General features: G+C 37.3%; 3 protein-coding genes across 11 annotated transcripts in view; 1 reads left to right on the top strand and 2 right to left on the bottom strand.

Annotated features, from left to right (window-relative positions):
- slc5a6a (solute carrier family 5 member 6a) lies at positions 1-11,848 on the bottom strand. 4 transcript variants are annotated; one of them, XM_085937322.1, is made up of 17 exons: positions 11,720-11,848; positions 8,510-8,750; positions 8,205-8,426; positions 7,471-7,536; positions 7,190-7,241; positions 6,733-6,800; positions 6,316-6,470; positions 6,098-6,238; positions 5,885-6,014; positions 5,726-5,814; positions 5,336-5,448; positions 5,196-5,263; positions 4,999-5,085; positions 4,731-4,909; positions 4,546-4,649; positions 4,350-4,471; positions 1-4,184 (listed from the first exon to the last, which is right to left on the bottom strand). In XM_085937322.1, exons 2-17 carry the CDS (start codon positions 8,630-8,632, stop codon positions 3,987-3,989), a joined length of 1,917 nt encoding a protein of 638 aa, XP_085793448.1. In that variant the 5' UTR covers positions 8,633-8,750; positions 11,720-11,848; the 3' UTR covers positions 1-3,986. The 4 variants fall into 4 exon arrangements, with proteins under 4 accessions (XP_085793448.1, XP_085793449.1, XP_085793446.1 ...); XM_085937323.1 differs by lacking the exon at positions 11,720-11,848 and adding an exon at positions 11,533-11,679; XM_085937320.1 differs by lacking the exon at positions 11,720-11,848 and adding an exon at positions 11,310-11,468.
- Positions 11,849-11,909: 61 nt separating this feature from the next.
- rpl7l1 (ribosomal protein L7-like 1) lies at positions 11,910-14,111 on the bottom strand. Its single transcript, XM_085937324.1, has 6 exons — positions 13,967-14,111; positions 13,452-13,560; positions 12,993-13,156; positions 12,786-12,923; positions 12,604-12,716; positions 11,910-12,464 (listed from the first exon to the last, which is right to left on the bottom strand). The coding sequence occupies exons 1-6, from the start codon at positions 13,978-13,980 to the stop codon at positions 12,256-12,258; spliced, it is 747 nt and encodes a 248-aa protein (XP_085793450.1). The 5' UTR covers positions 13,981-14,111; the 3' UTR covers positions 11,910-12,255.
- Positions 14,112-14,946: 835 nt separating this feature from the next.
- fynb (FYN proto-oncogene, Src family tyrosine kinase b) overlaps positions 14,947-16,719 on the top strand; it is a 29,246-nt gene continuing 27,473 nt past the window's right edge. For all 6 annotated transcript variants that reach the window (XR_015068868.1, XM_085937424.1, XM_085937425.1 and 3 more), the window contains exon 1: positions 14,947-15,105. The gene's annotated coding sequence lies outside the window, so the exon portion shown is untranslated. The remainder of the gene's footprint in view (positions 15,106-16,719) is intronic.

Consider the following 16,719-nt stretch of genomic DNA (forward strand, 5'->3'; position numbering starts at 1 on the left):
TATTTAATTTAGACATTAATACTTCTTTGGAAACAGGATTCATACATGTTTTTATCACTTTAAAAAAACAACAACACTATAACCTGCACAGATGGAAACCTGTTCTTTGCAAAAGCTTCCGTCCTTAAAAATTACAAAGTTCGTGGTGGTCCATTTGAGCACCTCCATCTGCTGCCTGATACCTTTAAAGTGTATTTTTCTCATCAATCCATCCAACTGGATCATACTGAAGACAACGTGTCCAAATCATCTACCCCCCTCATCCGCTCATGTTCGTAGATAATAACCACATTTTTTACTATGTTTTGCTCATTATGGCCAGAACGTTGATGGCAGGGTGGATTTATGAAGCTCTGTAGCCACACTCCCTGTTTTGGCTGGACTCATTGCTCCAAATGGCCAGAAGCAGTGGGAGAGGATGAACAAGGAGGGTGACTTGGGAGAAGAAAGAAAGAAGAGGGGAGGATACACTGGAGACTTGTGAGGGAAATGACTGAAATAGGATAAAGACGACGGACTTGTAATTCAGCAGGTCAAAATCATAAAATCAAAAAGGATGACACATTGAAGAAGAAGAAGAGAAAAAGCAACTGGAGAAGAAATGAAGTTCTCTTAAATCCTTTTGAAAAATGGATTTGGTCAAGTGCACGCATACTCAATGAACCAGTCACTAGAACTGGATTTTGAGCAAATTTGGTAGGTTTTTTTTTTTGGACCCAGCAGATTCAGTTGATAAATTTGGGCCAGCTGAAGAGCTGCTATTGCCATTTTGATTGCCAATTCGCCATCAGTTATTTTACATAGGTCATTTATGTATAAAAAGAAAAACTTGGTGCCCAGTACTGACCCCTGTGGGACACCATAAATATGAACAAAGTCTTGTCAATGTGTTTAGCAGGTCTATGCAGGCATAATATCGAGAAAGAACTACAAAGTGATCAGACAACAGGAAGGTGAGGACTTTAAAATCACTTTAATCTCTCAATTCAAGTAAATAAAAATTGTACATACATCCAATGAAAAGTGAAACGTAAATCAAGATTTAAAGTTGCCATTGAATCAAGGCTACACCATTTTTTTGCCACTCTTATTGTTCCTCATCAGACACATGAATATTTTCAAATTTTAAAATTATTCAAGATCTCACAAAAAAACAAATGAGATGTTTCAATAAAATAAAGGCACACCCAAAGCTGAGGAATCAGCCCAACATCAGGAAGGATTTTTTTGGAATGCATAAGTTAGAACTCTTGTGAAATGGTATACACAGAACAATAAATATTGTTATGAACAATATTTATTAAAAAGGCAGAAATTACTAAGTGTCATGCTTTTCTTGCACAAAGTGGTATTTTTGTGCAGCCTTGCCTGTAATTGGAAATGAATCTTGTACCGGTCGGTATTAGACAGTAAAATGTATCCATTTCTGTTTCAGTACTAAACTTAGACTGAATGTCTTTATTGTGCTTAAAACTTTTCAAGAAATCTTAAAATAGAAATACCAGCAAATTTCAGTGTTCCAGTTCACTTTCCTCACAGTGTAAAAGTGGATTTATCATTAAGGTGACATTACAGGCACATACACTTCAAGTAATTTCAGGTACTATGAGGGATCCGCAATCGAAAAAAAAAAAAAGATTCCTTACATACACAGGATTCATTTAAATAATTATATTAAAATATGAACACAGCATCCTGAATGTGGGATGTGGCACTATGAAAACAACAATCCTTAAAACGATTGTTGTTTTAATGGACTGCTACATTCCCAATTCGGTCTGTTATTCATAAAAAAAAAAATACAAATAAGTGTTATTGCATATAGAATTTCACATTTCAATTCATGAAATGTGTGGAGGCCTATTGTGAAATTATAAAAATATACAAATATGATCTAAAATAGATACTCTATCAATACAAATCAAATAGGCAAGCCTTGTATTCTATATGCATTGGAAACATTGAGGTATTTCAGGAGGACAAAAACATTTGTGTGGCTACAAACGGTCCAACCAGACGCGCTCAGCTGCTTCTCCTCTGCGTTTGGTTTCATCCCCTTGATTGTCTGGACTGTGCTTTTTTTTTTTTTTTTTTTTAAGAACAAAAAACCATTTTCATCGCAACAAGGAGCGTGTGTAAGGCAACCCAGACTCTCTTTTGGCTCAAATGATGTTCGAAATGAACTTTTCAGTCCTTCGCTTTTCTTTCCAGATTGTAGTCTTAAAACAAATCATTCGAAGCCATGTGACTAAAAATGGCTGTGGAGTTTATCACATCTCGATAAAACTCTCACTTTAAACAAAGACAATGGATGGATGAGAAGACTATAGGATGAGCAAGAATTCTTTGATTCCAAAAAAGATGAAAAAAAAAAATCAAATAAACTGAGACATGAGTAAAATTAGTCACATACTGGCAATGACAGTTTACAATACAGGTACAAAACAGGTTTTCATTCGGGGGGGGGGTTGAGTTAAAAATAACCTGAAATTCAACTCCAATTCTCATTCTCATAAAATGAGGACAACTGAGTGTGATTAACAAAGGAGGCACTTTAAACTGTGCGACTGTCTATATGTGAAATAAATCAGAGCGTGCACGTCCAATGTTTTACTTAACCAGATGTTTGAGGTAAAGCAGTTTGAAAGAACCATGATGAGAAGTAAACGAAGGAGAAAGGAAAAATCTTATCTCGCAAGAAGCACTAAATTGTTGATCAATAATGATGGCGTAAACTGACGTTTTGATAAACAATAATAATATCGATATAATCTTTCTATACAGCAAGTTTAATCTACTCATTGGCAAATGTCTTTACTGTTCAATATGAATTCATAATAATTAATCATTTCTCTAATTTATCAAACAATGCCCCTCTGTAGGTACGGCCGTACATAAAGATAAATTAGACAAATGAGACGCCATTTCCTTCTAAAACACTGTTTGGAATTTTTTTTTTTTAGTTTAAGATGAAATGTATTCATCTGATTTAACTCAGACCATCCCTGCACTGATCGGAACACGTAGACGGACGGGGGTATCAAACATCCAACGACGTACATCTACATTAGCTGCTAAGCGTCACTTATCGTAAACCAAGATCTGCACAGAACAAGAACGAAGGCTTTGTTTTGTTATTTTCTACTCTCATATAATATTTCTCTTGTAAAGAGTTTGCTGTTCTCGAGCTAAATATTTCTCAAGTCAAGTCAGAACAGCTACTAGTGCTTCTTTGACTATACGCAAGGAGCAATCAGAAAGGGAATCCTTTCTGGGGACTGTCAACTTCCGGAAGGTGCCGCTTTATAGTTTTTTTGTTTTTCAAAATGAAAAACAAAAAAAAACAAGGTACTCTTCCGTGACAGAAATCAGAGCGCATTAGCTCAATTATTGCAAAACCCAACAACTACTCATCGGCTATGTTTACATAGACACATTGATTCGAATTAAAAAATGAACTGGGATAAAAATGCGTACCGTACACACCCTGTTCAGAATATTCTGATTGGAACAAGCCCATTCCGATGAATGGGTGAGGTGGATGTTAATTGATAATCTGATTGGCGAGCAAAAAAATACATTTCGGAACTAGCCTGTCTGTAATGTCAGTTTATGTATTTCTGTTATTCCCGGAAGCTCATAATCTGGAATATAAATTGCAGCTCCACTAAGAAGTATTAATTTAACGTAAAAGTGCAAAACGAGAAATAATCCTAATGTAGAAATGGATGTAGTGATGTTTGTCTTCTACTATTATTTCCGGAACAGCATTCACGTGACACGTGACAAAAGGATTCGCTTCGATCGACTGTGATGCATGACCAAGCAATATTTTTTAGTGTCCATGAAAATCCGATCATAATTTTAATCCAAACTCTGATCGGATTGAAGAAATGTTGTCCATGTAAACGTAGTCATTGTCGTGGATTAGTGTATTTATTCCTCATTAGGAAAAAGTTACTGACCGCGTGAGATGAAGACAAGTCTTAGAGGGCCGTTTCTTCGAGGCAGTCAGGAGCGGTCATCTTGCACAATGGCAAAGCCGCCCTGCTTTCCTCATCTTCCGTTTGCACGCTGTCACTTTCCATTTCTTTGTCTTCTCTGATGGTGTCCTCTTTGCAGTAAGATGCTCCATTCGCACCTTTCTTGGCCCTTTCGTAAGGCTGCGTGTTGACTTCGTTGGGCTGCTCGAGAAAGACAGGACCAATTAAAACAAGAAAAGAAAAATGGCCACTTTTTTTTTTTAAATTAATGCTCATTAAATAAAGGATTCAAATTATTTCGATGACCACTTTAGTGTTTTCCTTCTATCAACAAAGATGACAAATGACATCATTTGTACAAAACACCTTTTGCGGTAGAGGAGTGACGCAGCAAAGTTTTTCTTTGTAGCGTTGCGGCAGAAGGAAAAGCAAATTCCCCAAGACTGGGTACACGGTTCCCGGGGTCAACTGCTTCTCGTTCATTGGTCCTGAAATTGGTAGATTGAGTAAATTCATTTTTGAAAAGAAATAAAACAGGTCGACCACATTTGACTTAAGCTACCTGTAAGCAAGCTAACGATCAGTCCCACTACAACCACAGTGGTAGAATTGTGAGCACTATACCACATGTAGGACAAGGAATACAGTGCATCCAAACCTGTTGGCCTGAGAGGTTGGAAAAAAAAAAAAAAAAAAATCAGACTTTTTTTGTGATGCTCCATGTAAGAAAGCTAAGTATGACTTTACCTTGGTTTTGTTATCGTAGCATTGACCAATGAAGTCATGACTGTCGTGGTTATGTTTTCAAAAGGCGACGGTGTGACCGTATTGTTTGGTGACACACTTGCAGGCATACGCATGACAATATTGCCAATGCCGATCCAGAAGGCCATGGCCAGACCTGCTGCTAATCCAACTAATGCCCCCTGGGAACATCAAATAAAAAAAATAAAAAAAATGAGGGAATCTGCATATCACTTTGACAGTATTGATGAAATCAAAAATTCATACTTACAATGGAGTTTGCCCAAGGGAAGAACATTCCCAGGCAAAATAAACCCAGAAGAGGTCCACCCACCATCCCAAATATGCTTAAGGCTGCCTGAAGGGGGACAGATATACATGGACATCGATACAGAAAAAGACAGCTCGACTCCTCACAGAGGATAAAGAATATATGAATGAGTAGCCTCGTACTGAATGTTTTGTTACCTGCAGTACAGATCCCATTATGGAGGCGAGGTAAGCCATGGCAAGACATATCAAGCCATAGGCCAGCGCTGTGAGAGACAACCACAAATCATAAATATACATAATAATGATTATAGTAATAAAAAATACTTTTTTTTTACCAAGTCCTTTGGATAGCAGTGTGGCTTTTGACTCAGTCATGTTGGGAAAATGAGGTTTAATGAGGTCTTCCATAGTTACTGTTGCCAGGGAATTGAAGGCTGACGAGATGGTGCTGGAGGGGAAAACAAAATATTTTAAAAAATATCAGGTTTTTTTTGTTTTGTTTGCCTATTCAGGAAAATGAAACAGTTTTTCCAATCTTCCCTTTCAAAAAAAAAAAGAGACCGGCAACCCATCACCATTTCAAAGCTATCGCATCAAATAGAAAGCCTTATTTGATATGTAAATCTAAATTTTGCTTAGACAGTAGAAGCAAAACTACTCATCATCTCAAATCAAAATAAAAACTATAAAGCCAAGAAGATATTTGTACTATTAATGTTATTTACCTAAGCGCTCCACTAAAGAGGCAGGCCACAAAGAGTCCTGCGAGGCCAGGCAGATCCTTAAATACATCCATCACAAAGTATAACACCATCTGGAAAAAAGATACAACAAACATGAAAATGACTGATATGAATAAACTATAAGACAATGAATACTTTTACCTGATCATTTGTTTTGACGTAGCCCTTATCGAGAGGGCTGTCTTCTCCGTAGCGAGCAAACATAACCAGCCCCATCAGACAACCTAAACACAGGACGATCTGCTGGCATGGGAAAACAACATAGCACGACCTAGAATGGACAATACGGAGAAGAAGAAAATGATGACTTACAAAGTTGTGTGTTATTAAAACAAAACAAAAATACAAACTTACATTATGGCCTCTTTCTCAGTCCGTGAACTGAGGTATCTCTGGACTTGGGCCTGGTTGACCCCATATAAGGCCAGCATCAGGAAGACTCCACCCACACCTAATGTCCAGAAGGTATGGCGCTCCAAAGGATCTGGGTTTAGACTATAATGTGTTTCAATGTTAATTTGCATGAAAGTCAATTTGGGGTGAGGAATAATCAATACATAGTTATGACTCACTCAAGTCCTGCAATGCGGCTGCCGTTCACTGCTTTCCTCCAGACCTCCGCCATGCCCCCTGCTTGATGTGCACCTACAATGATAACCGCCAGCTGCCCTGCAAACATTACGACTGTCTGGAAGACATCGGTCCACATCACTGCCTTTAGACCCCCCTGAGGGACAAAAAAAAAAAAAAGACAATCCTTGAGCCTTGAAGTTCTAGCAACACATGGAATCATGGAGCAAAATCTTACAGCTTGTCAAATTTTGGGTTTTGAGAAACAATTTGAGGAATAAAAAGGTCAAGTCAATGATTACTATGTTTTGTTTTATCCTGTTGGCTTTATGGTGAAGGGTAAAGTCATTAAAAGCAGTTACACTGTACTTTAGTCATGAACAAAAAAAGTTAATATAGAAAATAAATTTCGGACTCACCAGACAGGTATAGAGAGTGCACACGAGTCCCATGGCAAGCACAGCTCCCCATAAATCAACATCAGTGACTGGAAGCAAATACAACATCACTATTACCACTGCATCTACATATTCTGGTGAAGTATGATAGACAATTGGTTTTCTTGAAATGATTTGATGAAGGATACATAAAATATATACGGTGAAATTCATTTACATTTTTATTATCCATTCATAATTGTACTGTCCCGCCATTTCATTTCAAATCATGAGACTTGACGTTGATGTGAGTGCAATAATCTTTTCCTAGTTGGTGTAATGTACTATTTTAAAAAGTCCTAAAATACATGTTAAAACTAGATTCATGTTATTTACTATAAATTACAGCTAATGGTCAAAGGTAGTGCTGTGGTTACAAGAAAAAAAAAAAAACATATATATATATATATATATTTTATTATTTTTTTTTCAATCTCACCTGCATTGAGTGCCAAGGCTGGAGCATAAAGGACAACTCCCATATAAACAACCTAGAAGGTAAACCATTTTAAAACATTAGTATTTGCAAATAATTGGTGATTAATGAACAATTATAGCTTTACAGTTAATGCTTTGATCGGGCTTCCGTAAGAAAATTATTAATTACCAATAAACAGCTGATCAGTTTCTCAAATGCAAAAATCTTAACTGTTCACATTTGAATTTTTAATCACAAACATAACAATTATACCAGAAAGACATATCCAAAGATAAAAATACCATTTGAAAGATGAAGGTCACAGTTCCACATTTACGGACTGTCTTGTTGAAACGCAGCTCCAGATACTGTAAAATAAAATCAAAGAAAACAAACAAAAAAACAAATACAGAAAATGCCTGTTACATATAATCTCAGAGTCATATATGGTTATTGATAACCAGATCATGTTTTTGGTCACAGTACACTACTGACTAGAAATGACTGATAGGTGTCCTAGATTTTGAGGAGGAAAAAAAAAAAAAATCGGCACAGTCTTCAGTCTTGTATGTTATTGCTGATTGTTACAATGTCAATGATTAGATCGCTAAGAGGACAGATAAGAAAGCCGACCTCTGAGATTATTATAAGACAAACACAAGAGAAAGGGAAGATTTGAAGGGGGGGGGAAACAAAGACAAGAAGGAAGACGACATTAAGCGTTTTATACTGTATAAGCGAAGTAAGCCATGTGGACTGTACTTTTTATTTACCTCACTGCAAATTGTGATTCATTAAAAAAAAAATGCACAAAAGAAATGCTGTTTAACACTTTCATTTTCAGTATTTTCACAAACTTTAGAGAGTTCTTAGTGTCCTTCCAATATATTAATAAATGTAAAATTAGTTGTTTTCTCAACAAAATCCATTTTGTTGAAATATGAGATTAATCACAAAGTGCTGATGGCTCTTTCTTTTGGATGATTATTTTCATACTTCCTTTAATAATTTCCAACTCGTTTTCCACCCTGTGTACCTCATATGCGCTAGAAACCCGCAGCCTGTAGAAGACTGGTATGAAAACATGAGCTGGGATGAGAAGTCCCAAGAAGTACGAGCAGCCCAGAAACCAGTACTGTGTCCCGAACGTGTAGACTTCAGAAGGTGCACCCAGGATTGCCACAGCGGACTGGAAAGTGGCGAGAAGTGACAGCGAAACAGGCAGCAAGCTCATTGAGCGGTCAGCCATCAAGAACTCCTGAAGGAAAACAAAAAAAAAGGTTTCCAATTAGACTAAAAACTTTTTTTTTTTTTTTGCAAAAGTTAAAAACAAAAGCCTACCTGTGTCGTACGCTGGCGTCCACCTGAAAATGCATAATACAAGCCGATACCAGCTGAGGCCACCAACAATAATGCAAAGATGACGTAGTCCACCGTGGTGAAGTGCATCCGGACTACCCCCATGGTGACTCTGGAAGTCGGATTGATTTGCTGAGTCTGGGGACTGGAGGACGTCGAAGAGGCCTTTAGGTGTGATCACAATGCTAAAGATTGCACATCACCCATTGTGATACCCAGAGAGCTGGAGGGAGACAAGGAAGAAAAAGTTTGGAGATGGTGGTTAAAGTGTCCCTTAAGGTCAAATACATTAACGGGGTATGTCACATATGAATGATAATATTCTAAATAGAAGATGCACTTTTGTCTCAAACTTTAATCTTCCTTGGCCTAAAAGACAAAATACAACAAAGCAGAAAACTTAAATTCAATACCTGTGTGATCTTTTCCCAATTTTGTAACAGATACATTCAAGCAAACAAAACCAAATCCCTTGTTGTGTTTTTGTAAAAATGTAACCTCATCCTTGTACGGATTTCATAACGGGGAAACGCAACAGGGGAGAATTGCTTTTATAGGGGCACACTGACTTAGTACACACAACAGGTCTTCAACCTGAGGTTGGGGGGGGGGGGCATCTGCAGAAAACAGCTTGGATGGCCACAATGATAAAGAAAAAGTAAACTGTTTTATTATGTTAAGTTTTTATTTATTAATTTTCACGCAAGACACATGGGCTCTTAGTTAGACCCATAGCAAGGCGACCCTGTTTTGCTGAGTACAGAGGTTGCTTGTTCATAAACCCAATCTAAATGTCAGGGAAACATTTGAAAAGTTGCTTACATTCCAGTCTAAATGTCTGCTTTCCCGGGGAAACCAATGTTCTGCCAGTCACTCCACATGTAATCAACACATACAGGGTGCACGCTAAGGATTACCAGTGGTGCGCAAGATGTCAGATAAATGTGGATAAATGATTATCACAGATTTTCAAAGTAAAAGCAGATATTTGTAAATGTCTTATTTTCTTATACATTTTTTTCTGTAAAATATATTTAATTTTCAATCATGTAAACCTATGAAATTAAAAATTCCTATGAAAATCAATCATTACAATGAGGTCACGCAGCAGCATGGGGGTTGCTTAGCAACAGAGGGACAATGGCTATACAATATCAGCAGGGGTTTAACAAGTATTGCTGAGCATGTATTTCAACACACACACAAAAATGTGAAGAAGAAAGAATCACATTGAATTGAAAGCTACATAATGGAGCTGCAAAACTGGCACTTGACAATATTACTGTAGCAACAATACAGCATTAATATTAACAGTGTGACAGAGTCGTGTCAGTGAGGACAGATTGACAGACTTGTCAATAATGACGCTGCAAAATTGCGAGAATGATTCATCAGAATCGTGTGTAGTGGCCAAATTAAGGTCCCTCTGTAATCCCGCCTTCTCCATGACCTGTCAGATGTTGTCATTTATGACTCTTTGTTGAGACTATACTTAAAGAAAAATAGTCCTTGGTGGAGCCATGTGACTTGTGATTATTATACCAAACAAGTGATAATAGCAGATGAGCAAGGGAGGTCACAACATCTCACTCGGGCTCACTTTCACCTTGTAAAGCATCTGAGAATTTGCTTAATGACATTCAAAATATGTGATTCGACCAGTTGTTTGTATCACCATATCCTGTACACTTAATAAGATGCATGCATTTTTTTTCCTCCACAAATAAAAAATGTTAGGAGGTGCATATCCAGCATGCGTCATGCTTGTGATCAAGACTTACAGAACACTTTACACTCCATTTTTTTCCTTGAGAAAATTTGACTGCTTTGATCATGAGTTCCTTTCACATGCAAACGAGTCAGTTCTTGTGGTGCGTTCAGGGGACAAATCACCAAATAAAAATACCCATCATCTCCATATTAAGGTTGCTAAACATTCATTGTAAATAATGCCAATTATCAGAAATCTAGATAGATGTAACAAGATACAAATCAGCAAAGCAACGCAACAAAGACACTGTAACACTGTAACACATTGCAACACTAATTGTTTGAAAACGTAATACAGCAATACATACACAAGAAATGACTTTGTTTTTTTCAATAATACGCACCCTTTAAATTTCTGAGTTGACTAAAAGCAATCAACAAAAACATTTACATTTCTGAGTTGACTGAAAACATTAATTTCACATATGCTCGTCAGATATTCAAGCTTCGCGCTCTTCTACCTAGTGCTCTGAAAAAACTCCAATATTTTGAAGCGACAATTTGAGAACTACATTACCCAGACTGCAAAATGTCATTTCTTTGACCGATCAGGCATCTCAGTCTCCAGTGATGCAGTTAGGCTTTACATGCTAGTTGCACTATAGACTCCCACTTTCCCATAAACGCAACTGGTCACGCTGTTATTAAATACGAATCACGTGTTCCTGTTATCTTCCAAATGACCAAAACCGGATGCTATCATAGGCTAATTATTCTGCACGCGCTCGCCATACCGTTCATTAAGGTCCACCCAGTATAACCGTTAAATTAAGTTGACAGTCACATCTTCGTTTTTTTTTTTTGTGCTGACTACGTTAATTTAATTTGACAAGCGGTAGTGAATGGAAACATGAAACCCAATTTGACAGCGCAACAACGTGGTGCTATCACCCACACCAAACTTTGCTAAACCGTAGTGCATAGTACACGAATTCAATCCCGAGTCTCTAATGTCCATCCAATTTCAATGAAACTAAATTGACAATTCAGTGAAGCAATGTGACGATCTTACCTTCATAAGATGGTAAAATACAATACAATGTCAAAATCTGGTCCGGTAGGTTAGTGCGGTCGTACGTTAAGAGACCGCCTACTCTCCTTGACGCGAGCGATGGTGCGTTCACTTACATATAGTAAACTGGCAACTTCATTTGCTAACGTTACGAACAGTCTTCGGTTAATTGTATTTCTAAGTTGATAGGTTTTATCAGTATTCCGTCGTGTTTCTTACTAACCTTCGCATTGGTTCACCACGACTGCCCATTCTAATGTCTCCGTAGCATATCTATTTTTTTTTAACCATCGTCGTTCAAAGCGACGTACCGCATTTGTTGACATATCAATATGTCGTGACAACGACGGAGACACAATAGGTTTGGTCTAACGTTGTGACACCACACATCACTCCCCTTTTTCTCTCACCTGGACGTCCATTTCAATTCACTCTGACCGGAGCATCTTTTCTACAAGTCGCCCACCCCCTGCAAGCAAGCTGCAGTGGTTGCCACTTGTAGCCCCCTCAAACTGATGACGCATGTTTCGCCTGTAATCGCCGTGACATTTAAGTCCAAATATTAACACGAGTTCACCTTGTTTAAAGGCTACTAGCTGATTATAGTGTACAATTTTATTATAAACATTGTTTCAAAAATCACACTTCATTGTTTCATTTATAAAACCAGTCGTGTGGTTTATGAATGGGCTGACAGGCCTTGAGAGAATGTGCAATAACATATCAAAGCAATGCATATTCATCATTTCAAACAAACTATTTTACAAGTCTACAGATGAGTACCACTTCCAAGCAGAACAGCGCCCACCAGTGGCATATTTTCAAATACGACACAACAGCATCATTAAATAATGAGGTCAACATAGTGATGGTTGGTATTTGTCCCTCAAATCAGTAATCCTCTTTTTAAATTGCTGTCGAATGTCCATTTTGTGTCTTTTTTTCCTCAGTTCTGTTGCCTGATGATGGTGTTAATGTCTGCGCCACGAAATCCAGGATTTCCAAGGTCCTTGAGGAGACCCACTTTGTCCTTGGTGGCATGACGGGCCACCGACAGCTTGAAAGGCATCAGGAAGTTGTTGACCACCCGGAAGGCCTTGCCAACCGAGTAAACTTCATGAATCAAATCCTCCAAACAGATAATTCCATATTTACCTAAAAATCAAGCCATAGAGCAGTCAGTTCATCTCTGCACACAACTGTTAGATGTCAAATACTAATTTTTTCTTTTAAGTATCGACATTTTATTATCTTAGTTTTGCTATTTTCATATTTAAAGTGAAGACTGACATACCCAAGTGTTCTTCAATGAAGGTGTTGTCAGTTAAAGGAACCGGCCTTCCTTTGCCAGTTTTAGTCCGTCCCCTCTTCAGAATAAGCTCACGTACAGACTTTAGGTTTGGATACCTATTTGGTAAAGAAGTGTTTGCGATATGAAAATAAGACATTTACAAATGGCAGCGATGTAATACTTACCCCCAGGCCACATAGGGCTCGACAATTTTCAACATGTCCAGAGTCGTCTTGTTGATTTTCATAAAGGTTCCGTTGAAGATGTTTCTCACCCTCAACATGTGGATAACCTTCATTACTTGAGGACTGATACCTTTAATACTAATAAGAAAATAACAATGAGAATTTATTGCGCGTTAAAGAAGAAAATTAGGCTAGTGTAATACTCACTCTCGAATACGGACAGCGAAGGCTAATTTATACTTTTCAGGAGGCGGCGGGCCACACGGTTTCTTTGCCAATCGACGGATGCGAGTATCATCACGAAGTCTCTTATGGTTGTCCTTCAACATGTCTTCCAAGCGCTTGAACTTTATCGGCGCACCTTTAGAGACCTGAAACAATATAAAATATATAAACTGTAATTACCTGTGTAAGTCATATGGGATTGTCTTTAGCAATGCACTTTTCATATTTGCATCAGATGACAAAAAAGCTGATCCAGATAATTGCAGCATACTGATTAGTTGGTTAGAGGAAGTCAATGCAACTTTTTTTTTTTTTTTTTTACATTTCAGACAAAAAAAACTATTTGGAAACATTTGACATTTTTCTCTGTCGTAAATGTAAACAAATTGTGAAAAGCATTTGCAAAGAGCACAGTTACAAAACGAAAAATAACACACTTACCTTTCTCTTTTCGAGAAGTGCAAGTTTGGCTTGTGTGGCTTTTATGGCTTGGTACTTTTTCCTCTTTTTCAAGAGAAATTCTGGCACCAACTTGATAACTTTCTTTGAACTGAAAGAAGACAAGGGAGATAAGAAACAAATAAGAATTACATATGATCACATACATTTGCAATCAAAATCGCTGATTAGCATTTGCCATCATCAGTGTAGCTAGCAGAATAGCATAGTCACCATTTACTACTAATAACTCATTTTCAAATCATACATTTAGTCAAACAAATAGTTGCTGTATATTGCACACGCTGACATTCCACCCGAAATAGGAAAACATCGGAGGCTTGACACAGGAACACGTGAAATGTTGAATTCAAAACAGGTTTTCTGACTAAGCAATCGTCGAAATATCAACATTAACGGAACAGATAAATCGTATTTATCAAAGTAAGTTAAATCCAAAGTCATTAATGAACAAACAAAGACAGATGGACTGCGATGTAAATAAATTCATGACATACTCGGATTCAGCCATGGTGGAAAGTATCAACAAATTGGGCCTACTCTTCCTCGATTGTTTTTATTCTTCTTCGCCGTGGTTTGCTAAAACGCGCAAGAGAAGAGGCTTGTCGCCATCTAGAGTATCGGAGTAGAAGTGCATAACGTAGTAACAAGTCACCAAAAGATTATGGTAAAGCAGAAATAAAAGAAAACTTAATATGATGAAGAACAAAACAATCCTCTAAAATATTAAAATAGTTATATAGCTGTTGTACTCGTACCAATTTGAGGAAATTAAATGCAATTATAACAACCAGTGAACGCCTTCTGGTGTACATGTTTAGACCACTTGGAAGCAGTATAATACAGACTAACGCAGTATCAGTCTGCGGAAAAAGTTTTAGTTTTAATGTAAAATTCAAGAATTTTTCAAATCATGAAAAAATACTAAATTAAAGAGCGTTTTAAAGAGAGTAATGAATATTTATGAACCGTTTTATTGTCAAATCCGTTCAAATCGATCTGACTTCATCTTCCCGTGCGGAGGCTGGCCTTTAAGTCTTACCGCAGTCTGATACGCCAATCGTACTGTCATTCAACTTAATTGGCACATTCACGTACAATTGGTAATATCCAATGTATGAGAATTGAAAATGCGCTCAAGGGACCCTGGGTTGAATTAAAAGCATGTAGTAACATTAGAAACATTTAAACTTGAGATAATCACCACTTTTGCGCTATATTACAACGAATATTGACATGATTCAGTTTACAAAAACAATATTCTTTACACTCTGTGTTTGAGGTAAACTTTGAGTCATGACGCTATTTTGATAACAATCAAAAGACAACTAAAATGTATGTATACAATTAAAAAATAAACCCATATGTGCGTCCATCCCTCAAAACATTGCGTACTGGTCATTAGTAACTGTGGTTAACGCTTCTCCATTAAATGAAAATTTTTCCCATAGTCCATGAAGGCAGCAGTAGTTTCATTGTGGCCCTGCAGAGCGAACGCCATCACACACAGTGGCGACAACAAGGCGAGCTCCGATTTGATGGCCACAGCAGCCGCAGCCTTTATTGCACTTCTCTAATTCCACCAGAACGCCAATGGAATAATAGTGCTCCGGATTATTAAGTGCACTTTAAACGGGTAAGATCCATCGTTTTATTTATTCCACCTCGTGGTCGATGAGTCTTGAACGATTCGCGAATAAATTACGAACTGTCAAAATTTTAATTATTCTTCACAACCTGAGATAGACATCTCAACTAGCTCTTGCTTTGCTATAATGATGTTTTACAAAAGGCTTTTTTTAAACGTAATGTGTGTTGTGTTTATAAATACACAGTTTAGGTTTGATCGTTTAAAGTGGGATGAAGCTACAGGAAAGGAACTTAATTAGTCGAGTAGATGGAGATGAAACGATATTTGCCTCAGAAAGGAGCAATAGATTTTTTTGTTTTTGTTTTTTCATAAGATGACTTGCAAAGCATTTTGCTTGTGAAGCTTCTTTGACGCTGTACGCCGTTGTTTACCATTCCTCCCACCTTCAAAAGCCTTCTTCAGCACCATCAGCATCCTCTATTGATGCTTAGTAGAGTCATGTGAAGGACACAACCTCGCTTGCATCGCACTGTTGTGGGATGCTTTCGAGTTTTGCTGAATGCAAACGAAGCTAAAAAAAAAATAAAAAAAAGAGAAAAGTTTGATGCAAGTAAAAGTCGAATCGCATTAAGTTGGTTTGTAGTTTGTTTGGAAAAAATGTTCGGTTTTCCGGTGAATGGTACACAATTGTATTTGCACATTTCATTCTTAAGGTTTAAAAGGTTAGTAGGATTATCTGTTTATGTAGTTTCACCCACTTTTTTACTTTGTGAAGCATAAATTGTGTTGTTTTTAGCATGTCTGGATTGAAGCAAAGAATACATTTAAAACATTATTAGCCAGAATTGAAGAAGCATTGTGACTCACCTCTTTGTTTAACAACCTTCAGAATTAGTTTTGTTTCCATCGATCTTTTCAATGACTCACTGTAGTTGTTTTATGCCTATCCCTAACCCTAACCCTAAATTTTCTCTATGAAGGCTAAAGACTAGACAAGGGAAAATAATATATTAATAGATCATTTTTGCAGTGACAAAAGACAGTCTTCATTTTAGCTTTATGAACTCTCGCATTATGTAGCCACAAGTTCCAAAAGCTACCAACAACTCAGCTAAAGCCATAATCCTCAACGTTCTTCAACTTTATATAACAATTAATCCATGTTACTCAAGAATTCCAATTTCTCCGAAAAGTCCTAATCGGAAATATTGAGAAATGTTTAACATAAGAGTGGTGAAGATCCAATGGTTTCTATTATCACGTTGTTATGTCAGATGCTCGAAACTCATGTGTTTAAAACAGGGAACACAGTGAGCCACTGTGTTCTGTACTTGGTGTCCTGCATCATCTTCCAGAGGTCAGAGTCATATCACAACAATGTTGCCCCTTGTGTCACTCCAGCTAGTCTCCCTTTTGTCTTTCTGTTTATTTTCATATCCATTTCTTATTTTTCTCAATTTACTGTGCTTACACTAGTGACAAAACCTAATAGGCAAGATTCAAATCTTGACACCATTTTATTATCTCTTTACCAAGCCACAAATTCATTCATTCATTTCAATTTACTTTAACTTCTACGCCGTAAAACCTACGCTAACAATAATGCTAATAATTATCACATGAAATATTTTCATGACAAACGCTTCCAGGTTATAAATT

The sequence above is a fragment of the Syngnathus leptorhynchus genome, chromosome 18 (genome assembly GCF_054491065.1).
Source record: "Syngnathus leptorhynchus isolate UIUO chromosome 18, UIUO_Slep, whole genome shotgun sequence".
Classification (NCBI taxonomy): domain Eukaryota; kingdom Metazoa; phylum Chordata; class Actinopteri; order Syngnathiformes; family Syngnathidae; genus Syngnathus; species Syngnathus leptorhynchus.

Excerpts from the sequence above, each read along its gene's own strand:
- rpl7l1 (XM_085937324.1), bottom strand. Across the intron at positions 12,717-12,785 it reads GAGCCCTATGTGGCCTGGGG|GTATCCAAACCTAAAGTCTG; the intron begins GTAAGTATTACA and ends TTTACCAAATAG. Across the intron at positions 12,465-12,603 it reads CTTCATTGAAGAACACTTGG|GTAAATATGGAATTATCTGT; the intron begins GTATGTCAGTCT and ends CTTGATTTTTAG.
- slc5a6a (XM_085937322.1), bottom strand. The coding sequence starts at position 8,632 with ATGGGGGTAGTCCGGATGCACTTCACCACGGTGGACTACGTCATCTTT. Across the intron at positions 7,537-8,204 it reads GGGTTTCTAGCGCATATGAG|TATCTGGAGCTGCGTTTCAA; the intron begins GTACACAGGGTG and ends TTTATTTTACAG. Across the intron at positions 5,086-5,195 it reads TAATGGGATCTGTACTGCAG|GCAGCCTTAAGCATATTTGG; the intron begins GTAACAAAACAT and ends GTCCCCCTTCAG.